Source organism: Petaurus breviceps, unplaced genomic scaffold (genome assembly GCF_028583685.1).
Source record: "Petaurus breviceps papuanus isolate PSGF00001 unplaced genomic scaffold, PetGlider_PUasm1.0 110, whole genome shotgun sequence".
In the NCBI taxonomy this organism is placed as follows: domain Eukaryota; kingdom Metazoa; phylum Chordata; class Mammalia; order Diprotodontia; family Petauridae; genus Petaurus; species Petaurus breviceps.
In genome coordinates this window covers 675,103-702,904 of record NW_027185597.1, presented here as the reverse complement: position 1 = coordinate 702,904, position 27,802 = coordinate 675,103, and the positions used below count along the sequence as shown (strand labels likewise).

The window sequence follows — 27,802 nt, the reverse complement described above, 5'->3', positions numbered from 1 at the left end:
CTTGAGTACCTTTTTGTGCTCTTTTAGTCCAGTTCTTCACTCTTTATGTATCTTGGAACTCTTTTGTCATTTTGGCTTATGGACCCATTCTCAGAATAATGTTTTTAAATAATTGAGGTTAGTGAAAATAAAGATGTATTTTTTTTCCAACACAAGTTCATAGACACTGAAATATACCCACTAAATGAACCCTTTTAACTGTCCTGGCATCCTAGGTTATTAACTCTCAATCTAGTCTATCCTTTCATTTTACAACAGAGTTAAAGCACTTTCCTGAATTCACACTAGTGACTCAGACAGTGAGCATGTATTTGAAGTCCAGGTCATTTAATGCCAAATGCAGGATGCATTTAGATTGCTTTAGGAGTGGCTTAGGTTTCTTTAGATTAGTTCAGGGGTGGGGAACCTTTGGCCTGGGGTCCACATGTATTCCTCTAAGTTCTGAGGTGCAGCCCTTTGACTGAATACAAACTTCATAGAACAAATTCTCTTAATAAAAACCTTTGTTGTATAAAACTTGGACTCAGTCTTAAGGCTGTACCCAATGACCTAGAAGGCCACATGTGACCTGGAGGCTAAAGGTTCCCCACCCATGATAGCATAGATTCAGAATTAGAAGAGACCATAGCAGTAATGCAGTCTAAGCTATTCTTTTATAAATGAGGAAATTGAAGTTGCAGTTTAAAAATTGCCCATTAGAACAGTTGTGCCACTTTAGGATGAACTTGAGATTGCAATTTTGAAATGGAAAAAGAAAGGAAATGAATATAGAAATTATATCTTTATATATTTAGAATACTAAAGAAAAAGAAGCCACATTAATTTTCACATGGATACCCAGAGCCTGTCCAACTGCATTATAGCAAACCCTCGTGGAATCCTAATAGGCTTCCAGAAACTCCAAGAACTTCCAGGAGTTATGCAAGCTCTGATCCAACTCTAGGCCTTAAGCAAAACACACCAGGAAGTTAGTGAGCTTGGCTGTCTTTGTTTACATAACCTGTTGCCAAGGAACATTAAAGTGCTAACTATGTATCTATGGATGTTATAGTACAGCCTGTGTTTTTGCTTTGTTGTTGTGTGATGTGTAATGAGAAATCTGTCATAGGAAGCTTATACCTGTCCTTAAGATTTCATGTCAGAATACTGAGTAAACTCTTACAGGCATTGATTATGTTGATTATTTTGGACTCAGTTTCAAGGGGATTTTCCTTTCTTCTTTCCTTTGAGTGTCCTTTTCATCTGTAACTTCTCCATTGGGCCCTGAATGACATTCTTCTTTTTCTTCTTTCTTCTTCTTCCTTGTCTTTCTCCCCCCCCCCCCCCCCCCCCCCCTTAATTCTCCCTTCCCTGAATGATGAAAGAAAGTAGCATGTGAGTCCTCCAGACCATTGGAACATTATATAACACAGGCTATAGAACTGTATAGACTTAAGAAACCAAGCAGTTCAATCTCTAGATTTTCTAGGGGTCCTCAGGCTCTGAGTCTGTGTGGTGAAGCATCTGCTTTTGTCTTTCCTGGTATTTCTGGTCCTTTGTATGGGGCCTGGCACGTAGCTATTCACAAGTACTTGCTTTACATGCATAAAAGTGCAATTATATTTGATTAGGAAAAAAAAAACCCAAACTGGGTGTTACTCTCACATACCAAATCAGAGATGATTTGATCTCTCCTTTAGTTTTCTCTCTTGATCTGATAATCTTTTCTGTTCTTCCCAGGCCTTGTAAACCTCCTTTTGTCAGTAATTAGACAAGATTCATCTTCTTGAATAGCCCCTTTTACTTAGAAAGGACACTGTCCCCACCGTATTTTAAGGATTAGACCATATGTCCTCTAAGGTCCTTCCAGCTCTGAAGTGTTAGCATCCCATGAGGGCAAGAAGTACATTTGGATCCAGTGGAAAGAACATGGAATCAGAAGTTCTGGGTTTGTTTCTTACTTTCTCTGCTTGTTCTGTATGTGAGCTTGGACAAGTCACTGAAACTCCCTAGGCTTCACTATCTTTATCTAACAAGTGAGAGCTTTGTACTATGGATATTACTTCCTGATCTTAATTTTTAGTACTACTAAACTGGATTGGACTGTTGGGACATAAAACTGTTGTTTTTTGTGTATTTCAGATTCTTTGGTAGCCAAATGCTCCTTTATAAACAAGAACCCCTCCTCTGTTCCTATCAAACCACCATCTTAATTGTCATTCAGCAGAAAAATGAGTCAGTTCTGTTCAACAAAATGATTTTCATAAGACAAGAGAGACCTCTTCAGAGAAATACATTTCAGAGGAAAGCATTTAGTGTAGTTTCTTTCTTGCTTTTTTTAAGAAACATATTATGATTGTTCACAGCTCAACATGAAGCATTAAGTGTGACATGGTAGATGCCAAGGCTGCAATATTAAAGGACATCAAGATGTTGGAAACTAATTTTAAGCCAAGTGAAGATTTGGGAGGCAGACAGGGCACTCAGAAAACAATAGCAAGAGTACAAGACACCAAATAAGTGAAAGTAATACATTTTTATAGATGGTAAATTGATGTTTGTGTAGGTTGAGGAATATAAGTGACTTTTCCTTTTGTCCTTTATTATGGAATGACTGCTCAGGTTAGAAAAGGTAGATGGCCATTTGACTTTACAAAATTATCCATTTCTTACATCAGACACAAAGTCTACAATCATTAGGATCTGGAAGGACTTTGGATATTCTTTCATCCTTACTCTTGCCCCATCTCCTTAAAATTTGTGGGGGAAAATGGATAACTGACGCTCAGAGAGATAAGTGAGTTGTCTGTAATCACACTGCTAGTTAGTGAAATCCCAGATTACAGCTCAGGTCTCCTTTATAGTTCTGTGCCATTTCCACTAACATGACATCTCATCCTCATAAGATTAAGAGTATAAAATTAAATCTGTCATCATCAGGGTAATTCCTGATGCTCTATATTGAGCAATTCTTCAAATGTCTTATTTATTTGTCAGTGTTACTGATTAGAGTTTCTAAAAACACATAAATAATAACAAAACTAAAGTCTGTGTTTCTTAAGATAGACTTGTTAATAGTTTTTTTTTTTCCTGTCAGCGTTGATTGATGGAGATGCAAGTTCATTATTTACTGATCTCTATGTGTAATGTTAATGGTAATTTGAAGATCTTCCCTGTCCTTTGTATTGGCTAGCAAACAGGTACTTAGCACTTAATACCAAGTTCATGATTGTGTTAAGTATTAAGACCCAGAACTTGTGAATCCCACAGTGGGATGGACTTGGGAAGAGGTGGGACAGGGAGGAGCTAATACCCTATATAAGGAGAAGCTCAGGCTAGAGAGACAGAACTGCTGGGAGCAAGCATCTGGAGGCAGGGCTGCTACTGCTGGAGAGAGAGAAGAGACCTGACAACTGAATTGAGAACTGAGGAGAGAAATGAGAACTGAGAACTGAACTGAGAAATGAGAAGAGAGGAGGACTGGGAGAAGGCATGGCTGTGGTGCCGGTACTTTGTCTGTTTTGATGTTACTTTGTCAGATTCGTCTGCTGATAGAGGATGGTGCTGTTTGTTGTTACAGAAGCCCTGGGAATTTGCTCCTGGTTCAGAAGCCCTGAAAGAGGATTTTCTTGTTGTATGTTTACAGAAATCCTGGAGGAGGGTCTTGCTGACATTTTCAGAGGTCCAGGGACTATACTGATAATTTGTGTTGATTCCTCAGACCTTGTTGTTGGGTCTATGTTGATTTCACAGATAGAAAGTGAATTGATGGGGATGCCGGCAATGTGAATGAATGTTATTGTGGCTTTGTTAAGCTTTGTCTTCCTAGGAACAGAAACTGTGAAAGACTTGAGGTTGACCAGTCACTGTGAGCTTCAATATGGAACAGGTACTGCATAAGAAGCTGGACAAAGAACTGAGAGCTGTCTGCCTTTGAACCCAGGTGGCAGTTAGATAGATTTGGGCAGGAGCTGGGACCATGGAAGAGGAACCATGGAAGCTGAGAGCTTTCCTCGAGTCAAGATGAAAAAACCTCTCCTTGGGTATTTAATGCACATTGAGAAAATCATGACTTACTGTGGCCTAGGGGTGGAGAACTTTGACCTTTATATTTAGATGATTAAGTTAAGGACTTCTGGGGCTGCTAGATGGCACAGTGAGTAAAGGGCCGGCCCAGAGTTAGGAGGACCTGAGGTTCCAGCCTGAGACACAACACCCATGCAAAAAAGCTAGCTGTGTAACTTTGGGCAAGTTACTTAATCCCAATTGCCCTTCAAAAGGCAAGGAAAAAAAAAAGTTAAGGACTTCTCCAATTAAGAAGAAAGAGGACTTTTTGATTGAAGAGATTAAGACAATGTGACCTAGGGGTGGAGAACTTTGACCCTTGTACTTTCTGTCAATTAAGGAGGCTTACCTCATAAGAATGATTGAATTAAGGACTTACTAAATAATTGTGTTACTAAATGAATATCATCTTTTGCTTAAAAACTATGTGACCACTTTGGTGAAAACTATGTGGCTGTTTTAGTGATAAGTTGTTAAATTTAACATTTTGAATGCTGTACTTTGATTTCTGTGAATGTTTTGTCTTAATTTCTTACTGAATAAAATAGAGAGTTCACTATACTGTGTAATTAGAACCTTGAAGCTGTTTACAGCAGTAGTCCTCTGGAAAGCTTCTCATGGCTTTATACTATATATAAAAGAAGATAAATGAAAGCTTTATTATCTTGTTACAAAGCATAGAATTCTGATTGACTTTCAGTTTTGAGATCAGCAATAATGCATCTCTCATTTGAACCCTTACAGATCCTGGCTCCACTGATACCTCAGTGGAGGAGAACGAAACTGAATGGTTAGTGCCATAGGGATAGCAGTGTAAACAAAGAAATGAAATGTCTTATGTTGAAAGGAATTAAAATTATATAACCCTAAAACCTCATCTTTATTTTTATTTAACAATAGGTTTCCACCAACAAAATTGTGGTGTGGGATAGTTGTACCCACTTTATTCTTTCATTCTCTTTTTTTTTTAACCTGTCTGACCACTACTTTGCAACTGGATCATTATTATCCCTGTCACTCCTTCTAACTCTGAGTATTCCCCAGGGTTCAGTCATTGGCCCTCTTTCTCTCTTTATGCTTTCTTGGTAACCTCATCTGCTTCCATTATCTCTTTGTAGATGACTCATTGATCTATGAATCCAGATTTATTCTCTCCCCCAAGCTTCAGTTCTGCCTATTGGACATTTCAGACTGGATGTCCCAGAGATCTTTCAAACTCAACATGGCACCCCACTTCAGTCTGTCTTCAATTTAGTTGCCAAAGAGATCTTCCTGTCATGTCCGTCTGACCATGACTATTCAGGAAATGAAACACTTCCTTCTTTACCTCCAGGATCAAATATAAGATCTTCAAAATTAATGTAATAATATAATATGTAAAAATATAAATATATCTTTTATATTAAAATATATAAATATATATATAATATAGGTATGTGTGTATATACATATATGCATATACATTTATATATATAGGCATATAATCACAAACACCCACATCCTTCACAGTCTGGCCTCTTACTACTACTATTCTTCTTATACTTTACTCCTGTTCTCATACTTTACAGTCAGGGGTTTGCTGGAAAAAAATGTTGAAAAATTGGCTCTTTATGGCGGAAAAGTATGTACTTTTAAGGTTAGTTTGCGTTACTAACTTTTTCTTCATCACATTTTTTACATTTAGAAATCAAACCCCACAAAAAATCAAGCTCTAATTACAGCATTTGCAGATTTCTAAGGTGTAAAAGTTTACAGTGATCTTGCCATTCTAGTGATGATGGCCCCTTTACTGTTGCTCACACCCCACATTCCTTGACTCAGTGCCTTTTCCCTGGGTGGTTCCCCCCCCCCTTTCACTTCCTGATTTCCATGGATTCTCAATTTAAAACCCACCATCATCAGGAGACCTTTCCCGTCTCTCTCAATGCTACTGCCTTTTCTCTTGAAATGCTTATGGCTTTATGCTGTATATGCGTTGTGTGCACAGGGTTGTTTTCATGTTTATCTTCCATTAGTGTGAGCTCCTTGAGGGACTTCCCACATTTGTCTGTCTTTGAATTTTCAGTGCATAGCACAATGCCTGACACAGGTTACCTAATTTATGCTTGCTGATTGATTGAACTCATCTTGCTCTTAAACCCTCCCTACTTCCAAACTTCCCTATTTTGTTTGGACATTACCATCCTTCTAGGCTTCCACATTTGTAACATCCTTGGTTCCTTATTTTTCACATCATACATCTAACTTTCTGCCAAATCATGTCAGTTCTACCTCCACAGCATTTTTCACGTGATCCCATCTCTCTAGTCATATAGCTACCACTTAACACAAAGCCTTATCACTTCTCATCTAGATTATTGCAGTTGCCTTTCCTTTCCCCATTCCAGTCCCTGTTACACAGCCTGCCAAAACTTCTTGAGAGTAGGGACTGTCTTTTGCCTTTCTGTGTAGCCATTTAGCACAATGACTGCCCCATAGTAAGCCCTTAATAAATGTTTGTTGTTTAACTCATTTAATTCCTTAATTTCCTAAGTTTAATTCCTTAACTGCAGTTATGATCATGTTACCTCCTTATCCATTCAATTCCAGGGGCTCTATATTGCATGTAACCTCAAATATAAACTCCTCTCTTTGCTTTTAAAGCCCTTCACATCCTGACCACAACCTGTCTTTTCATTTGCATAAAAATTATTACCCTTGCTGCATCCTGTGAATCAGTCAAACAGGTCTTTTCTCTAGTTTACACAGGACACCTCATTTCTTATCTCCAATCCTTTGTTTTACAGTTCTTCCAAACCTGGATATTATTCCCTCTTCACCCTGCCCCATAGCATCTATCTTACTTTGTAGCACTGCTTCAGCACCAGGTCCATGAAGCCTTTCTGCTTCTATTTAAATCGTGGTGCTCTCCCTCAAAAACTACTTTTTAATGTTGATGCTATATATTCTTCTTCTTCTTCTTCTTTTTTTTTTTTTTAAAGCAATTGGGGTTAAGTAACTTGCCCAAGGTTACACAGCCAGTTTTTTTGTGTGGGTCTTAAGTATCTGAGGCCGGACCTGATCCTAGGTCCTCCCAACTCTGGAGCTAGTGCTCTTACTCACTGCACCACCTAGCCACCCCTATGCTGTATATTCTTATACATGCACTTGTTATCTCCCTTCTTGCAATGTAAGCTCCTGAGGAGGGTTGCTTTCATTATATTTATCTATGTATTCATATCCATAGCATCTTTCACAGACTCAATATATACTTGCTTGATTAATTGATTGAATCCTGTGATACAACAGTATATGACAATATTGTTCAACTACTTCCCATTCCACAATTTTTTTATAACAATTTTTAAAAGCAAGTTATATGAGACAATAAAAAAAGCTTTGCTTCATGAGTTGCATGTACAAAGTGGTACTTGTCTGGTGAGTTAATCCATATATACCCCAGAGATCAATGAGGAGGGTCAGTGTAAAGTGTAGGTGTTAGCAGAGGCAAGAAGTTAAGGGTCTTCTTAGTATGGGCAGACATACAAGATAACTGGTTTTTAAGGAACAGAAACCTAACCAATTGCTTGTCCAGAGATTTGCATAGATTGACTAGGAAAAGGACGGGTCATGGTGGTTAATTAGTGTTCCAATTATGGGCCTGAAGGGCATAGCATATTCAACACAGAAAATTAGGTAGACAATTAGAGAAAAGTAATATCATATATTCAATTGAATTGTCACAGAATGTGGGCTTTCTACAGTTACATTGTGCCCTGTAGGACACTTAGACATATCCCTGGTGACCCCATGTCTGTACTGTTTAGAGGTAAAGAATGAGGGAGGAAAGTGATCTACTATTCTTTGAAATGATTAGGATCATAGTCTTCTTTCCCCTAAGAAAGGAATGATATTCAATTGTTTCAGTTTTGTCCACACTTTGTGACCCCATTTGGGATTTTCTTGGCAAAAATCGTTGAGTGATTTGCCATTTCCTTCTACAGCTCATTTTACAAATGCAGAAACTGAGGCAAACAGGGTTAAATGACTTGCCCAGGGTTGCAAAGCTAGTATGTGTCTGAGGTCAGATTTGAACTCAGGTTTTCCTGAATGCAGGTTGTGCATTTTATCCACTATGCCACCTAGCTGTCCTGGGCAAAGAATATTTTCTACTAAAGCAGTACTAGCAAATCTCAATTAAATGTCTGGATAGCTACAGAAGATCCAGAAAACGAAGATCTGCCACCACAGTTCCTGACACTGTCAAATGGTATATGATTTTATCAGTGGAAATGACATTAAAGAGAATGTATTCCCTTCTGCTTTGTCATTGAGGTTTTTCCCTCTGATTGGTATCTGAAGCCTCCCATATGTGCTTATATGTGAGCTCATTGAGAGTAAGGCCTGTCTTGCATTTCAGATCTCTCTCCAGCACTTAGCACAGTAAGCACTTAATAAATTCCTTTTCATTCATTCACTCACACTCATTGTCAGAAAGTGACTCCAGCTTCAGGAAGTGCCTTTGCCATCTCAAAGTAAGAATGGCCAAGAAATTAAGCATAACAATTAATAGAGATTTCTCCCCAAACAAACTCAGGTGTGCACTATTTCCCTGTAGATGAGGCTGGCAGTTAAGTGCAAGCATTTGGACACCAGGACAACGCCATTCCCCGCCCTGCAACACCCATTTCTCCTCCTCTGATATTTATCCTTTGGCAGCTACTGACAAAATGGGCACTGTGTTTTTTGGACAAAGGCTTTTATTGCTTTGGGATGAGTTTATCCATCACAGATGGGATGTGACATTCAGCTTTCTTCTTCTTGCTTTTGTTTTCTATGCTGCTAATTGTTAGCATGTTAGGTATGTGCTTTTGGGGCCTTTTAGAACTTCCAGGATTTAGGGTATAGGTTTGGGTTCTGTAAGTGATATTGAATAAATTTGGCAGTCTTGTCATACTTCTTCTCCATGCCATCCTTTTTGCCCTGCCTTGCCCTATTCACAGCATTTAAATGAAGTTAAAGGAGTTGAGAAACTTTGTGCCTTGTACCATTGTGTGGTGTGCAGCATACTAGGCAAGTCAGTGAATTCTTGTGGATTGATTTTTTTTTTTTTTAATCTTCAAGGTACAGGTCTTTAAAGGGTTGATCCTGTTTTTGAGGATCCTATCAATTAGGAGTTAAAATCTGGCCTCAGGCACTGCTAGGTAGCACAGTGGATAAAGCACTGGCCTTGGGATCAGGAAAACTCATCTTCATGAGGTCAAATCCATCCTCAGACACTATGTGACCCTGGACGCATCATATAACTGTGTTTGCCTTAGTTTTGTCATCTGGAAATTGAGCTACAGAAGGAAATGGCAAACTACTCCAGTGTCTTTGCCAGAAAAAAAAACCCAAATGTGCTTATGAAAAGTCAGCAATGACTGAAAAATGACCAAACACCAACAGAAAGGGTACATGATTCAGGGCACATTGCCCTACCTGCTTGGACATGACTTACAGGACCAAACAGCAGTAAAGCAATAATGAGAGGGAAGAAGCATGAAAAAAGCAAAGTGAGGCCTTAAAAAAGTGGTATAGAATTTGACTTTTTTCAGAATGTGGCAAAACTTTTTTTTTAACTTTCTAATGCTAATTAATAAGAAATAGTTAACTTCATTTTCCAATTTTTTGTTAAAGCAGGGCATTGGACAATTTAATTTCTGATACTCTTTCTACCTTTCTTTACTACGATCCTACCAGATTCCACTTGTGCAGTTTCTCAGTTGAACCTGTGTCTCAGTTGAAACTGTATGTGGTGAGACCATTCAAATGTTCTTCTCATATAGTTAAATGGTAATTTTCCTTACTGACTTCATCTGAGGCCCCTTTTGTGTTTGAGGCTCAGGCCAAATGCTCCTTCTGCCCCTCTTTCCCCTCAGTGGTCTTGTCAGGATAGTCTAAGGGTCAACTATTTTCTGTGCTCCTGGCCTGATGAAAATGTGTTTTTTGCTTGTTTGTTTGTTTTGTGTTTTGGAGGGGGGAAAGTAGGGCAGCTGGGGTTAAGTGACTTGTCCAAGGTCACATGGCTAGTTTTTTTGTGTTAAGTGTCTGAGGTTGGATTTGAACTCAGGTCCTCCTGACTCCAGGGCCAGTGCTCTATTCATTGCACCACCCAGCTGCCCCTCCTTATGAAAATGTTTTAAAAGTTTTTGTCTGCTTGTGTGTGTGTGTGTGTGTGTGTGTGTAAAAGATTTCTTTTTGATTTATGTCCTCTTTCTTATTAATAATTGCCTATAAACATACAAGAAATAAGATATATTATCTTAGATTCTGAAAGGGTTTTCTAAACAGCAGTTCATTATGCCTTTCAATACATTTTCCTTGTCCCTATTTCAAATAGTTTCCAATTAAATAAAATGTTTGAAAGTTTTTCTACATGTTTTGTCTATAGTATGGAAACCTGGGATATTACTTAACAATGTCATGATATAGTTATACTCTTGGAGCCGATACTCTGGGAGTCCCATCTTTGTGTCTCACATGTCCAGGGAATGGCAAGATTCATCAACTGAAGACACATAACCAAAGCTTGAACTTTTCCTTGACTCTTCAGATAAGGAGAGGGATTGAATTTGGGATTTCATTGGAACTCCCTCTACAAATCTAGGTTAGCACCTTTTCTAAGTTTTGGAGAGTTGCCTAGAGCAGAAGTATCAAAACAGCTAGCCCACAAAATACCCTAGGATCCCTATCCAAACCAGATTAAAAATGTGATTGGGAAATATTTAGAAAAATAAATGGAAATACAACAGATCACAGATAATCTTAATTTATGGTATTCTGAGTCAATGTGTGGCTCACAAGGATCTCTATGTGTGGTTTAATGTAATTTTGACCCCCCCCCTCCCCTTTTTTAGTTTGACTTCTCTGGCTAAGGGCAGTAATCAGTGAAGCTGGAGTTGCTTTTCACAGAGCCAGTATATGATAAAGAGGTCTTCCTGGCTTCAAGACCTGAACCTCATGAAGTAAACTATATTCCCTTTCTTCCATAGGATTGATTCTTGTTTCTTGAATCCCATAAACACCCTTGGTCCCACTAGGGAAAAAACTAAACAAACCTGCTGTATTGATTAGAAGTTAATCGCTTAGGAAATCATATCTTTGATGAAAATATTAGGCAATATGACAGTATTTCCCTGCGTACTCTACCATTCTCTCACTTTTTTTTTTTTTTTAAGCAATCGGGCTTAAGTAACTTGCTCAAGGTTACAAGGCCAGTTATTTCTGGGTGTGGTGCTGAGTGTCTGAGCCCAGGATTCGATCTCCAGGTCGTCCCAACACTGGAGCCGGTGCTCTTACTCGCTGAGCCACCTGGCCACCCCTAAGCAATTGGGGTTAAGTAACTTGCTCAAGGTTACACGGCCAGGTGTTTCTGGGTGGGTGCTAAGTATCTGAGCCCGGGATTCGATCTCCAGGTCTTCTCAACACTGGAGCCGGTGCTCTTACTCACTGTGCTACCTGGCTGCCCCCATTCTCTAACTTTAAACTGAGAATATGAGCAAGGACTTTTTTTATGAGTTGATATTGCTTCCAGCTTATGACTTTACTTTTTCTTCTTCTTTGGGGTTTCTGCTAGTACCAGCGGAGCTTAGCTCTTCCTCTTAACATATACATAGAATTGGGATGGCCAGGTAGCACAGCGAGTAAGAGCACCAGCTCCAGTGTCAGGATGACCTGGGGATCAAATCCCAGCTCAGATACTTAGCACCACACCCAGAAATAACTGGCCGTGTAACCTTGAGCAAGTTACTTAACCCTGATTACTTTAAAAAACAAACATATACAGGGGCGGCCAGGTGGCTCAGTGAGTAAGAGCACTGGCTTCAGTGTCGGGATGACCTGGATCAAATCCGGGCTCAGATACTCAGCACCACACCCAGAAACACCTGGCCGTGTAACCTTGAGCAAGTTACTTAACCCCAATTGCTTTAAAAAACAAAAACAAAAACAAACATATACATAGAACTCACTTTCATGTTATGACTTTGGATCCATTTGGGTGCCCCTCATTCTCTATCACCATCCAACCTAGTATTGTCTTTCTGAACTAGAAATTGTGTTCTTAACCTTCTTGTGTGGGGTGGGCCTGTTTGATATTCTGTTGCAGTTTGTAGATTCCTTTTCAAATAATATCTTAAATGCCTAAAATAAAATATATGGGATTATGAAGAAAATCAATTATATTGAGTTATAGTTTGTGTGTGTGTGTATGTGTGTGTGTATGTGTGTGTGTGTGTGTGTGTGTGTGTGTATGTATTAAGGGAATTCGTTCTGTGAAATCTGGATTCAGTCAAAGGGCAGCATTTGTGAACCGAGAGTGTTGTAGGTTCCCCACCCTCCTGTAGTCTGTAGTCTGAAAATGAGAGATAGAAAATAAAAATCAAGTAATCTGTTGGAGATTGTAGGGGAAAAGATGAGTAGCTTAAGTAAAATATTTTTCTTGTAACCCACGTTGGAAGAGTGACCTCCTTTTCAAGGATTGTAGTCAAAAATTGGGGGGAAAACATAGAGGAGTTTTGGGTTTTATAGTAGAGAAGGAACTCATGGGGGATAATTTTTTTTTATCAAAAAACTAAGAGGTAGCTTCCTCTGTTGAGAGAAGCAGTTTGAAAAAAGCCACTGTGATGAGTGTAGTAAAGTCAGGGAAGAATAAAAGGATCCCAGTGAGGTCCCATCATCCATTATCATCGTTTTTGCATCGTACCATTAGGTTATTTTACAGAAGAGGGCAATGAGGCACAGGAAGGTCTAGTGATTTCTTCAAGATCACATAACTAGAAAGTGTATAAAAAAGGAGCCTGACTAAGAACAGAACTCAAATTTCTGGGGAAAGTGCTATACCATAAACTGGTATAGAAGAGGCTGGGCACTGGAATGATCCAAAAACTGAAAGTAAATTTGTGAAGTCTTTTTGTATTAAGCTATTCTATATCCCTGGGGTATGAGACTCTCCCTTGAGAGCTACTGGCTTGAAGTACTAACTGTTCAAGGTGAATTAACAGTAAACCTTCTGCTTAACCTTATAGAAAATAATAGAGAAGGAATAATTGGAAGTATTTAAGGATTAGTGTAAAACCCACCATATTGTACCCAGGTGTTTATTTTCTTAAATATTTTCTCAAGTGATGTATTTTTTTTTAATATGCTAGAAAGCAAAATACTATTTGTGCTTAGCTGTTCTAATAGCTCTTGTTTGTACAAAGCAAGGAAAGAATGTTAATTACTCTCTCATCAGTGGGAAACTTGACTATTCTGATTATGGAACTATATGCAATACAGTCTTGGTGACAGGCTATCCTAGTAGCCTAATAACAATCTCTTGAAGACTTGACCTGAAAACATAAACCTATAAAGTGACAGTGGTTGGAAAAGATCATTACAAGTAGAAGGAACTTTGCTGTGCATAAGAGCATATACGTGACCATAATGTAATTCATCTATGGTGCATGTGCATGTGTTCTTTACCAAGAGCAGGGAATATGTAGAGGGGAGTACTATTAGATAAGCCTACAGAGCTTCTGCCAACTTCTGGGTCTTTATTCTTGGCTAAGGAGTTTGAATTTGACCAAGTAGGAAGTAGCCTTTGAAAGGTGACAGCAGAGTGACATGGCTAGAGTTATGCATTTGGGAAGTGCAGTCCAACAGTGTAAATGATAAATTACAGTGGCAAAGAGTGTAGTGTAGAGGCCAATTTTGGAGGCAACATCCAGGCAAATGGTAACAAAGATTTCTACTAGAGTGGTGGTAATGGGAACTGAGAGGACAGGACAGATGTGAGACATAATGAGAAAGCAGCCTCAGCAAGACTTCACTGAATATGAGAGGTGAGCCAGACTGATTTAGAAAAACCTGCTCTAGATAGACAATCTGCTTTCTGGAATGAAATAAGAACAAAGGCACAGAGATATCTTGTCTTTGTAATGGAAGTGTTCCTGAAATGTGTGTGGGTTAATTTAATTTTATATAATAAAGAAACAAGCTATTTAAAGTTATCCTATTTAAGCAAATTTTGAAAGCAGAATTTAAGTAGAGATATGTCAATTTCAACTTACCCAGGATGACACCCAGGGACCCATTAGGTGGTATCTGAGGCATATCCCAGTTATTCTGATTGAATGATTAGTGGTGTTGGTCAAATTTGACTCTTAGTAAGTCAGTGTTTTGAGGTTTGGGGCAGCATAATATGTGGGGTAGTACTCAGGACTGAGGTTCTATTTCTGTCTTTAACGGTTTTGAACTAACCATGTGACCTTGGGCAAGTTACTTTCCCTTTCCAGGCTGATTTCATTATCTGTAAAATGGGGATAATAACTCTTGCTCTATCTCACAGGGTTGTGAAATGAAATATTTATGTGAAAGTGCTACAAAGCCCTCTATGGTTTGTAAAGCAGTGTGGTTTTATGATTATAATTATTCTGTACTAGAGTATGTGATCATTTATGCTGATGCCTGGCTATGTGTGCTAACTGACAACAGGCTTACTTGGTAAGGGTAAATTGCAAATAAGTAAACAGAAGGCCAGCCAAGAGAGATACAATCCTTGGTTAGCCAAAGTAGCTCAGCTGTGAGCTAAGCCTAGACTGGCAACAGAGACTGGGAACCAGGTGATATATTGCTTCTTGGATATTTGGGAAGAGAATCTTGACTTGGACCAAGAACAGCAGTAGTTTGGAGCTAGAAAGAGAAATAGTGAGTTCATTAGGAGTCAGGGCAAAAAGACTTGGGCCAGGAATGGGCTAAAAAGAGATACCTATTTCCTAAAGTGGTCCCAACTGCCCTATGAATTTGTCCTATATTCCTATTTTTTTTCTCTTATGACACAATTTGAATTCATCATTCTTTGTTATCCATACTGTGGCAGTTTCTGTTGTGTTTAAAAGCACTTTCATGAGACTTTGTTGAGGATTTACAGTGTGTAAACAACATGAGGACAGGCACTGTGCTTTTGCCTTTTTAAAGTTTTGTTGTATCCCCAGTGCTTAGCATAGTATCTGGCACATTTGTTGAGTCAGTTCAGTGTTGTCTGATTCTTCATGACCCCATTTGGGGTTTTCTTGGCAGCAATACTGGAGTGGTTTGCCATTTCCTTCTGTAGCTTATTTTGCAGATGAGGAAATTGAGGCAAACAGCTTGTTCATTGACTTGCCCAGGGTCACACAGCTCGTAAGTGTCTGAGGCTGGGTTTGAACTTGAATATTCCTGATCCTAAGCCCAGTGCTCTATCCATTCTGCTACCTAACTGCCATCTGGCACATAGTAGGTGCTTAAATAAATGTTTATTAAATTGAATTGTAAGGATATAGCACCAATGCAATATATACAGTGCCCACGGTCACGATAAAGACTGTGACTATAAGTATCACATGATGTTTGATCACAAAATATGCCAAACTCTCCAGATAGAGGATAGAACTGAAGCAATTATTCAGACACCAGGAAGCCAATTCCATCATAGTACCAAAGATATCCAGAAGCCATAATAATGCTGAGAGCCACAGCATCCTTCAGCCTTCCCACAAACCAATACAAGATCAATATTTACTAACAAACCTCTCTGTCTCCTTACCTGACTCCTCTCTCCCCTATACTTTGGCTAGCTCTGACCAACTTCCTGTGTGCTCTGGTTTCCTTCATCAAACTCCTCCCACCACAGGCTCCATGTGACTACATTTAGCCTGTCAGGGGATTGAGTTTATCATCCCAGCAGGGAAGCTTCCTGTGGGCTCTGCTCTACCCTTTAGCAAATTCCCTCCATCACAGGCTCCATGTGATTACATTCAGCCTATCAGGGGGCAGAGTTTACTTTCAAAGCAGGGGAGGTCTTCAAATTCCCCTAGGCCTATTAAGGGGCAGGGAAGATGTTTAAATTCCCATTCTCTTACAAAGGGGCAAGAGATTATAGATTTATTACTGGAGGGAGCCTTTGAGGCCATCAAGTCCTACTTGCTCATTTTACAGATGAGATACAATAGGATCAGAGAGTTTAAGTGCCTTGTTCATGCTATTAAATGCCTAAGGTAGGATTTGAACCTAAGTCTTTTGGATTACTAGTCTGATGCCTTATCTTTTCTGTTCTCAAGGTAATGGCCATACCTCAGTGATTACAGAAAGTTTGCTGTGCCTGTGCAATGTTCTGGGTTTTTTTTTTGTTTTTGTTGAAAGAAATTTCCTTTCTTTCCATCCAAAGTCAGCACTATTTAACAGCCACATTGTACATTAACTAACTTTGATAGACTTAGCTTTTCTTAGCAATGTAAGGATCTAAAACAACTCCAAAAGACTCTTGATGAAAAGTGCTATCCACATCTAGAAAAGGAATGATGGAGTCTCAATGCAGATCAAAACATATCTCCCTTTTTTGTTTGCTTGTTTCTTCTTTCCCATGGTTTTTCTCATTGGTTGTAATTCTTCTTCTTTACAACAAGACGAATGTGAAAAGAGGTTTAATATGAATTCTATATAGAGCGTGGGGGGCAGGGAAGAGATTGAAAGGAAATTTGGAACTCAGAATATTATGGAAGTGAATGTTGGAAACTAAAATAATAATTTAAAAAATCAGAATTGTTGATTGAATAGTACACTATATAATCGTATCTCCCTGCTTTCATTACTTTTATTATAAATATAATGCATTAACGTTGTTTACATTTGTATATACTTTTGCATTTACATGTTGTTTCCCAAAATGGAATGTATGATCCTCGAAGACAGAATCTGTTTGAGTTTACCCAAATGCCTAGCACAGTGCCTGTAACATAGACTTTTAATCAGACATCATTGATGACTCAGTTATTCTCAGGAATACATTTAAGGTTTTTTTACTTGTTTTGAGAAGTGAGTTAATTGTTTAGTAAAAGATGGCACTGACTTGAGACTTGACTATTTACTTATCAGTTAGATTTTTGAATCGGCCTTCTCAGTGCTCACATATGCTTGTCAGTTGGGGATGGGGGAGGTGCATGGCAGATGGGAATGTTGAATTTAAAGGCCTTTTATGAAGGAATTTTAATTATTAACAGTTTAAGGTCAGATAAATGCATGTAATGGCTAACTTTCAACAATTCAGAACCAGATGGAGATTGAGTTCCAAAGATAATTATGTTCATAATTAGTTTTCACTCCCCTTGAAATAACAATCCAGATTTCATACTAAAATAAAGGCTAGCAAACAGATTGTCACCCTTTTCTGTAGCTGTAGTCACTATCTTGCTCTCCCTCATATGCCATTAGGGTGATGTTCTACAGAGAAGTATCCAGGTAGCATCTGTATAAACAGTCCACATCCTGCCAGTCATTTGAGGCTCTCAGAAATCCCCTTAAGTCAAGAATAATTAGGATTATCCTATTTTAGGTCTCACTATAGCATCAATGATGAAATCAGTTGGCAGCAATATGTTAGTTGTTACTGCTAATTCAGTAGCTGTATTGCTTGATCCACTTGTATGAGTTTTATATGGTCTACATATTCCTGTTTGTTAGACTTCTTACACACATGAATTTTCTGCCTTGGTCAGTATTGTCATTTATAATAAAGGGAATAACACCATCAGTCTTGGATGAAAAGCAAGTGACATTTAAAAAAAAAACACCCTTGAGAGAGCCTAGGAAATGTTTCAGGGATACTTTTATTTCCCTCAGTTCGATATCTGTAGTAACAGTAGAAGCAAGTTGGTTTATATGTCTCAAAAAGTAAAACTAGTCCTACAAAATGTCACCCCACAAAATGTGAGTAAGATTGTAGCTGATTGCAGCAGATGATGGAAGCTGGTCATTAATTGGCAGTGCCATTATGTTGTTTTTTTTTTTAACCAAATTTTCAAGCCAGAAAGGATAAGTAAGCACTAAAGCTATTGTCAGCCTGACACTAAACGTATGGAAATATCTGTTTTTAAAATCTGTTTTTGCTATTTATCTTAAAGCTGTTTTATCAATATGATAGGTATAAAATAACTGTTTGACCATGGAAGTTACATCATTTTGACAAGTCTGCAAGATTTTTACTGTACAAGTCAATGCAAATTTTATATTAAGAGGGATAACAGTTGTAGTAAGTAATATTCATTACAGCCTGGGGTGTTTGAAATGATGACTGAGTGAATGGATCCTTGAGGCTGATGCATGAAAGTATATCCAAAAAAATCTAAGAATTCAGCACGAAAGTAGCCTCTGCCATGGTCCCTACCGTTGTGCTCAGTTCCATGACCAGCAAAGTATTTTTATTCATTTTTAAAATTAGGTATGCCACCAACATTTTTATGCTGCATGAACAGTAGTCATTTTTCAAAATTTAATATTCCTTAAAAAAACATACTTTTGCTGTATCCCACATAACATTTTGGAGACTATTTGATTGACAGACTTTAATTTTTAAATTCCTGTGGACTTACACAAGTGTAAAACACTCAAAATTCGTAAACACATTTCCTCTCCCCCATTTAAGTGTAATTCAACAGAGGTAAAACTAATATTTTATGCTTTCTTTTTTAAAAAGCAATACAAAATTATTTTGACTGTAAGACTTATGTTGAGCTTCACAGCACCAGGGTTTTAAAAAAGTATCCTGTAACCATATAATAACCATAATCCTGTTACCATTACACCCTGTTCATTCAATGTATTTTATGATGTTGTCTTCCTCTGTTTTGTTTTATAATAATGATAGCTGATTTTTGTAAGTTGGTATACATGCATTTTTTTCTTTTGAGCCTCACATTGACCATGGGCAGTAGCCACATCTTTTTCAGATAAGGAAACAGTGTTCACACATCTAGTAAGTGTCAGGGGCAGGATTTTAACTCAGCTTTTCATGACTTCTAGTCCACTACTGTGCCCAGTACACCACATTATTTCTATAAACAGCTTTGGATAGAATGAACAAAATTGATGTGTTTCATAATTACTATTTAAGTTCCTTTGAGTATTTTTTAAGGACAAATGTTGAAAATGTTAATGTGTTTAAATATTTTTTGTTGGTAAACTATCTGGAATGTGTATCTATTTAAACTGAATTTTGAGAAGAATAGCAGCTTAGAAGAAATGACAATGAACTATCTGTATTATCCAGACTTGGAGTCTATGTATTTTGGTGATACTATTGATTTCACCAGTGTAGAGCTTGCAGTGAGCCTCTCATAAAACAATTTTGTACTTTTTCTGAAATTTATTATCTTAGATAATTTCCTTTTGTTGGCACAGTTTCTTGGGAAGAACATTTTTAATGGCATTAAATTTATATATAATATGTAATTACACATTTATATAATATATCACATATGTAGTATATATATAATGTTTATGTAATATGAAACATACATAATATATACAAGTATATTACCATGTTTCCCCAATAATAAGACACTGTCTTATTAATTTTTTGGACAGAAAAACACCAGAGGGCTTATTTTCAGGGGAGGGCTTATTTTAATGAACATTGACAGCAATGACATGTGACTCCTCTACAATTGCTTTCTTATACTCAACAGTATAGCTCTTCCTTTTTGTACTCATGTCTGGGGGTCAAAACAGACAGAATAATAAAATTATGACCATCAGTCCTTCTTTTCACTCCATCATGCCCCCTGAGTTCTTCTTTTTTCCTCCATCATGCCCTTTTTATCTTCCATCATGCCCCCTCACTCCCGCTTACATACCGGGTTTTTATGTTGTCCTGCCTCAGCTCTCCTCCGCGGCACTGCTCTCAATGGTGCCAGCAAGCAAATCACTGGGGAAGAACAGGATGAAGCACTCACTGCTTGTAATGGAAATGCAAATTTAAAGATCTTCCCTGCCCCTAGGCTAAAGTGCACCTGGAGACTGGGGTGGGAGGCTTGTTTTTCAGTTGATACTTTTTGATTGGCCAGTGGGTCCAAAAGGTTGTTACATTCTCTGAGCCAGGAGAAGGCTATATAAGCCCTGATGTGAGGCTTTGTTTTGGGACTCACTTTGAGAAGTTCTGTGATTTGATCTGAATTCTGGGAAGCCATTGTTCAGAGTCCCCTGGCTTTGAAAAACCCAGAATGTGGAAACCCAGATGTTGACTGGGTATGGATGTAATGGTTGGACAGTTTGGAAATCTGTCTACTTGATGTTTCTGTCTTGATAATTATTATGCCTGTATACTTTGAGGTTCAGGGTGCTGACCTTTTCTCCTGAACAAGGTAAATGATATATGTCTGACTGATTGAAGTAAGCTTGTTAACCCATTTTGAGTTGCTTTGCTTTAACAAAGCAGATCCAAGAACCTGTGGTAGCTGCAAACCCTGAGGACGCGCTTGGGGTGCTTGCTGCTACACTGCTGCAGCTCTGATTGGATGCAGCTCTGATTGGAGCGCGTGTGCGTTTCACCCGGGGGTGGGGGGGACGGTGCATACAGAGGGTACCGTAATGTAGCGTGTAGCGCAGGGGATCACCTTCACTACAGTAGCAATCTCAATAGGGCTTATTTTCGGGGGAGGGCTTATTTTAGAGGAATCTTACACAGTAAGGGGAGGGCTTATTTTCGGGATAGGTCTTATTATCGGGGAAACACGGTATATATGTAAAATTTATATTAATATATAATGGCATTAAATCATATTTAAATATTGTAATTTTTCTTTGTTACAGGAAACACCTAGTATGTGGAAACTTTTTTTCTTTCTCATTCTAGGGTGGCCATTTACTTTATTTTGAGAGTTAGATGCTAAGGTTTTTTCCTTCTACCAATTATCTCAAGCCTTTCTTAGATGCAGCTGGAAGTTTTACACTTAATTGTCATTCCATGAAAAAGAGCACACACATTCCTTCTGAGAAGTAGTAACAGAAGCTGAAAAAAGCACCCTGATTGTCATCAAACCTTAATTTAATCACTATAGTAAAAAGAAAAAAAAACACAGAGGGATTATGTGTACGTGCGCATGCGTGTGTGTATACATATACATGCATAAATTTATGCTTGCTCAATGCCCATGTGCACATGCACACACATACATACATACCAGAAAAAGCTTGGCCCTTTGCCTCAGCCTCAAGATACATAGCAATGGATTGAATTCTCCATCACCCACTGTTGTACATGGACATTTCGTGAAGGTGGCTTAGGCAGATGCAGGTTAGTTATGTCATATGGTAGGTAGAGCTAATAAAGAAAGCATGGCAGAGTTTATCATCAGGCAACCTACCTGTAATATATTATCCAGATGTGGCAGGGTTCTGAAGCCAACAAACTGCCCATAAAGAAAGCACAGTTGTTTGTGATTTGATGTTGATGGTTTGAGTGTTTGATGCAGAACTGAAGTTAACTTAACCCAAGGAGTTAAGCTGACCTGACAGGAGACCTTTTATGAATTAGCTTTCGTATTTGGAGTAGCTCACACTTAACTGACACTCCCTGAGAGGTTATTCAGCATTCTCAGGGACATAGACGAGTTGCTCAGTTATTAATTACAATTCTGTATGACTCTTAAAAACAAAGAACACTCCCTCCTGTATACTGCTAAAAGGTGTGCAAGGTGGAGTAGTGGATAGGGTGCTGGATTTGGAGTCAGTAACTTCTGGGTTTCAATCCCATCTTAGAAACTTAACTAGCTGTGTGGTCCCTGGCAATTTACTAAACTGTTCTATGCCTCAATGTCCTCATCTGTAAAATGAGAGGTTTGGACTTGAAGGCACTCTATCGTCCATTGCAACTATTTATCCGTGATTCTCTGAACTAGAATCATTGAAAGTTAGAGCTAGGTAGGAGCACAAGCTGAAATACTTTTTCAAAATGCAGAAACTGAGGCACTGTGGGATAAGGTGACTCTCTTATTGCTGTGCAGCTAGTTAATGGCAGAGCAGGGATATGGGCTCCTGATTTCTAGGGTATTGATCCTGATTAAGCTATGACATGGTTTGAAAGACAATGAAGTTAGAGTACCTTCTTCACAAAAAGGCAAATGGTTTTTATTTACCTTGGGCATTTTTTTCTAACGGGAATTTCAATGAAACAGACTATTTCAGTCATTATAAATCAGAGCATCATAGCATATCCTTACAACTGGAAAAGATCTGATGGGAAATTTAGTCCAGCCCTCAAATTTGAGGTGTTAAAGCTTGTGAAGGATTCCCCAGGTGTTTGTGAGCCCCTAGGAGAGGGCTGATGAGGTGGGAGGGAACACTTGGACCTGAGGTGTCAAACATATTGCCGCCCCCCTGTGGCCCAACGTTCCAGAGTACTATGGGAACACGATTAAAATGTAATAGGGAAGCATTGAACAAAATAAATAAAAATATAGTAAAACATAGGTAATATTACATGTTAAAACTATGTCACTATGTCACCACAGGGATTCTTATGTTTAGATTAATGGAGCCCGTTTCTCTTTGTTTGATACCACTGATTGTAGAGCATAGTCCTGAGCTGGGGGAAGGATGTGTGTGGGAAAGGAAAGAAGCATTTATTTAACAGCTACTTACTATGTCCCTGGCGCTGTACTTAGTGCCTTATTATTTCATTTGATCCTCAATACAGGTCTTGGGGTAGGGATTATTATTATCTCTATTTAAAAGTTGAGGATACTGAGACAGACAGAATTTAATTGACTTCCCCAGGGGTCATATAACTATTAAATGTGCTAGGACAGATTTGAACTCTGGTGATTCAGACTAATGCTCTGTTCACTGTGACACCTACCTGCTTCTAGAACATTTCCTTTCTGCTGAGAGGCCAAAAGTATCCAGAAATTCTCTTGACCTCTTTGGAGAGGAATAACTGTCATTGGATGACTATGGGTCAAGGATAGGGGGCCAGTCTGAATGTAAAGAGATTGATTAGCGAGCTGAGGAGTCTACTGTCATTGCTAGCAAATTCATATTCCTGGCATGCAGAGTAGGTTTGTATAACCTTTCAGGCTGGCTTTGAGCACATGGCCAATAAGTAGCATCCTGCTGCAATTTAGGCTAGAAAAGTAAAGCATTTCCCAGGAGAGGGAGGGGTAAACAACAAGGGGGATCAGTGAAGGGAGAAAGGAGTACTTGGAATGTGAGTTACTTGATTTGTTATCAGAATGAGAAAACAACCCTTGTTGAAAGACAGGAGACAACAGGAAGAGATTAAGTTCTTTTAAAGCTGTGAAAACAAACCTTTTAGACAAAGCTACAGGGTCTCTTATTTGAGAACAGCAAAATATTTGTCACAGAAGTAGATGAGACTATCTACCATGTCTTTACAAAAAGGGGGCTGGAGACTTGCTAATATTACGCTGTCAGGGGTTTGGGGGTTTCTACATTATTCATCAGTCAAGATATAGCAAAATAATTGTGGTTCCTGTTTTCTCTCCCAGAAGCATGTATCCTCTGAAGTCATTACTGGTCAACAGAGTTTTTCAGTCTCTCAAATTTGCTTTCATTTACTTTAGTCTTTATATAAATTGTGCTCTTTTTGTTTACTTCACCCAGAATCATTTCATACAAATTTTCTCAGCTTTCTCTGAATATCATTCATCATTTTTTGTTGCTCAGTAATATCCCATTTCATTCATATACCTTGAGTTGTTTGGTCATTCCCCAGCTGATGAACAACTACTTTGTTTCCAATCCTTTGCTACAACAAAGAATAATTTTATAGCTTTTTCAAATAGTTTGTGAGGGAAGGGGATCAGATAAGGAAGATGGCAGCTGCATGAGAGTAAATGGACCATTTCTTTTTTGAGAAATAGGATAGGTATTTTTATAGGTGGATGTGGAGAAATCAGTAGGATTTGATTAGAGATATAATAGAAGGAAAATGACTGATTGCTGGAGCAAAGTCCAGTAGAAGTAGGGAGAGATGAGAATTAGAGATTGATTTTATCAAGCAGTAGAGATATCTCTTCTGTAAGTTATGCAAAAGAAGGAAGAAGGAATAATAGGTGATCCTGAGAAAGATTGGAAAGTAGACTAGAGGAAGTCCTTTTCAATGTGAAATAAAAGGCTGAACTTGTCTCCTGTCAATGTTGGGTATTGCTTGAGAAGAGAGGAAAAGATTTCATTAAAATAGGGGAGTCAAATAGGAAGTCAGTAAGAATCATTGATCTAGAACTATAAGGCACCTATTCTATGTCCAAGTCATATTCTATGTCCAAGAAATGAATGAAATCTGAGCCCCTCTTAGACTTCTAAATCTAACCCCATCTATGGAATCCAATACTTCTCATTTTATAGATGGGGAAACTGAGGTGCACTAAAGTTAAGTGACTTGCCCAAGGTCACATTGCTAGCAAGTGGCAGAACCTGTATTCAAATGCAGTTACTGACTCCTTGACCATGTTGTGGATTGTAGCAGCATTAGGCCATGTTAATTATTATATGAGACATTTCTTAATATGGTAGATAGAGAGGTGTCCTTAAGCCAGGAAGACTTGGCTATAAACCCCATCTCTGACTCATACTGGTTGTGTGTGTTAGCCAAATCCCTTAATGTTTCAGCAGCTAGGTGGTACAATGGATAGAGTACCCGACCTTGGAGTCAGGAAGACACATTTTCCTGAGTTCAAATTTGATCTCAAACACTTTTTATCTTCATGTCTCTGGGCAAATCACTTAACTGTTTCCCTCAGTTTCTTCATCTATAATATGAGCAGGAGAAGGAAATGGTAAACCCCTCAAACAGCTTTACCAAGAAATCCCAAATGAAGTCATAAAGAGTTGTACATGGCAGAACAAGCTCTTGGTAACTCATGCTATCAATTGAAGAGAAGGTGCCAACTTGCATTGGGAGAGGGAATTTACTCACCTCAGAGATTCCTATGCCAAAGAAATCATAGGTCTAGTCCCTGTCTGTGTATTTAATGATTGCATAGCCAGGGACATCTAATGCTTTTTTGGATCAGTGGTAAATACTAGGTTACTTAGAAGAGGAGGTTAGAGGTCAAATGAATCCTTACACCTGGTTTTGATTTCTGAGGCCCAACATCTCTTGTTTCAGTTGGAAGGTTTCCATAAACCTTGTTTGTACACCATTCCCTTGCTTAAGCACCATATTTAACCTTATTTCCTTCCCAATATGTATTTTTTTGCTCTAGTCAAAGTAGTCACATCATTGCTTCAATAACACAATTATTTGTTTGGTTTGTTTGGTTTATGTCATTCTCTTCTCCTGTAATGCCCTCATCCTTTCTCACATCTATCCAAGGCCAAAACCATCAAGGCCTAGCTCAGACCCTACCTTCTCCAACACTTGCTTTCCCTGCTTTTTGATATTTTGTAGCACTTGTAGTTAATTTTATATTATTTTGCATTGTCCCCTAGTATTTTCTTAGCTCAGCTAAATTATATTAGATTGCTAAAAGGAGGTCAGCTCTTTGGGCATTTTAGACTGAGGCTAATGGGATACATATGCTTGGGGTGAAGGGCAGGGGGAGAGAAGTCACCATAGCCCAGAATCTGGTCTTTGGTGATATAGGTTCACGAACTTGATTTTCTTTTCTTTTCAATCATCTTTCACCAGAAGATTGTCATCTTCTGAAATATTGATGCATGTTAACCAGACTGACAAATAGCTTGATTTCATAGTTTAGGATGCTGCTTGGTTAATTTACTTTGATGGCAGACTGAGGGAAGGGGTATTCAGTATGCTTGTCATCTTGGGGTGGGGGTGTAAGGGAGAGATGGGGAGAAAATTTGTAACTCAAAATCTTGTGGAAATGAATGTTGAAAATTAAAAAATAAATTCTGGAAAAATAGATTCAATGACTGAAATAAACATACCTACTTCCTAGGTTTTCTCCCCCTACCTCCATCTTCCATTCCTATCCTCATTTCTTTTCATTATATCCAGCTACCTCAGAAATAGAATCAGCGCGTTATTTAAAACAATTGAATAGGGGGAGCTAGGTTGCACAGTGGAATAGGATGTTTTGAGTTCAAATTTGGCCTCAGAAACTCACTAGTTTTGTTATTCTGAGCAAGTCACCCTTAACCCCTTTCATTTCTAGCTTCCTTTTCTCCATGTTGTCAGGAGAAAATGAAATAATATCTCTAACACAGTTTGTAAACATTAAAATAACCTATACATATTATTATTAACACTAGAAGATGGTGAGATAAAGCACTTTACCCAGACAATTATTAGAGTTTGAAAAACTCTCCTTGTTTCTTACTAGGGTAGATAAAGCTTGTGTTAGGAATACTTCTGTATGGATATGGTGGCATACTTTTGGGTAGTATTGAATAAACATAGAAATTCATCACTTTCTAATGTTACATTTTCAGTCTTTATCTGCTAAAAACTTCATAATGATGTTATTGCTTCCTTTGTAAATTCATCATTCATTTCATTCACTCATTCAAAACTATTTTTTTTAATGTGCCTGGCATAGAGAGAAAGATGAAATAATGCTTGCCCTCAAGGAGTTTACCTTATACTTGTAGGGGGGAGGAAGGAAAAATTTTTACATAAATAAATAAATTAAATTACTGGAGGAGGGATGAGGGTGGTACCCCTGGAAGGATCAAGATAGACCTCATGTAGGATATGGCCCTGGAACTGACCCTTGAGGCAGAGATAATGAGAGAGGTATGAGCATTCAAGGCATGAGCAACTGGTGTCAGTGCATTCATCAGGAAGATTCTGTGTAGTATACAGGAAACATCAAATAAGTGGATTTTGACTATATAACCTTATTTTATCGTCTTTAAATGTCGACTTTCTGAAAGGATTTTAGGTAGGTTGCCTTAGACACTTTGAGATTTGAGACATAGCAAAATCTTTTACAAATTTACCAAAAATTTTTAAAACTTACAAATTTACATTTACAAATTGCCTATTGAGGTTAGTTATTTTCTGAGATGACTTATGCTGCTAATTTATTCTATTTCTAATACTTACTTTTAAGTTCATTTCAGAGAATGCTCTTTTTTTCATTCTGTCCCCCATATATTTTGCCACCATATTTGGGTGGCAATCAATATGTTACTATCTTTTGAAATGGAAGGGAATTTTTGAGATCATCGGTTTGAGCCCTCTAAATAAAGAAAAAAAAATGACAAAAACCTAGGTCATCAGGTAGAGAGAACTACAAACTGTGAATGCATTTCTTAGATCACTGGGCTAGATTAAATCTGATTCAAAGTAGTTGGGTTGTGGCTATGTGCCTGTGTTATCATGCATGTCATCTTTAATGTTCTAGCATTGAAATAATATATTTTCTTTATTTTAAGCTCTTCTGAAAGCCTGTGCTGACGGAGGTGCTAACCGCTTGTATGATGTCACTGAAGGAGAACGGGAAAGGTAGGTTGACTTTTAGAGTATTCAGAATTTCGTATATCTATAACAGTATTCTGGCCTTTTCTTATGACCCCCAATACCTTCATTTGTCTACTATGAGGAAATCAGTTCTCTCAAAAACGTCAATAGAGAAATTTTGAGCATTGTGGAGACCTAGTCATTCTTACTCCTTTACTCTCTTCTATTTATCAACTGTGTGTAATAAAAAGAGGCCCATTAATGTTTTCTTTTCTTGCCTTAACTCATAAAACATGTGTTTTCATGCATTAATACTTTTAAAGCTTATACTGTAACTCTCCAGGAATTTCTGTACCTGGTTGAATGTTGGACCAGATGACCTCTAAGGTCTGCTCCAATTCTAAGTTTCTATGATGCCCTAAATTGGAACTCCAGATGGAGGTTTGAGATGTTATTAATGCAGTTAAAATGAATTAAAAATGAACACATGTAAATGAAATACATATTTTGCTATTTGAAGATGTGACATTTTTATACTACTGCTGAGGAAAGCCC

General features: G+C 38.2%; 1 protein-coding gene across 5 annotated transcripts in view; it reads left to right on the top strand.

The window, feature by feature from the left end:
* LOC138155734 (thiamine pyrophosphokinase 1-like) overlaps positions 1–27,802 on the top strand; it is a 479,265-nt gene that overhangs the window by 160,388 nt on the left and 291,075 nt on the right. For 4 of the 5 annotated variants that reach the window (XM_069081026.1, XM_069081104.1, XM_069080982.1 and 1 more), the window contains one exon: positions 27,223–27,292. In XM_069081026.1, the coding sequence (XP_068937127.1) occupies positions 27,223–27,292 (70 nt within the window). Of the gene's footprint in view, positions 1–3,571; positions 3,662–27,222; positions 27,293–27,802 lie in introns of those variants that run through there. The other variant, XM_069081238.1, reaches the window with a different exon arrangement.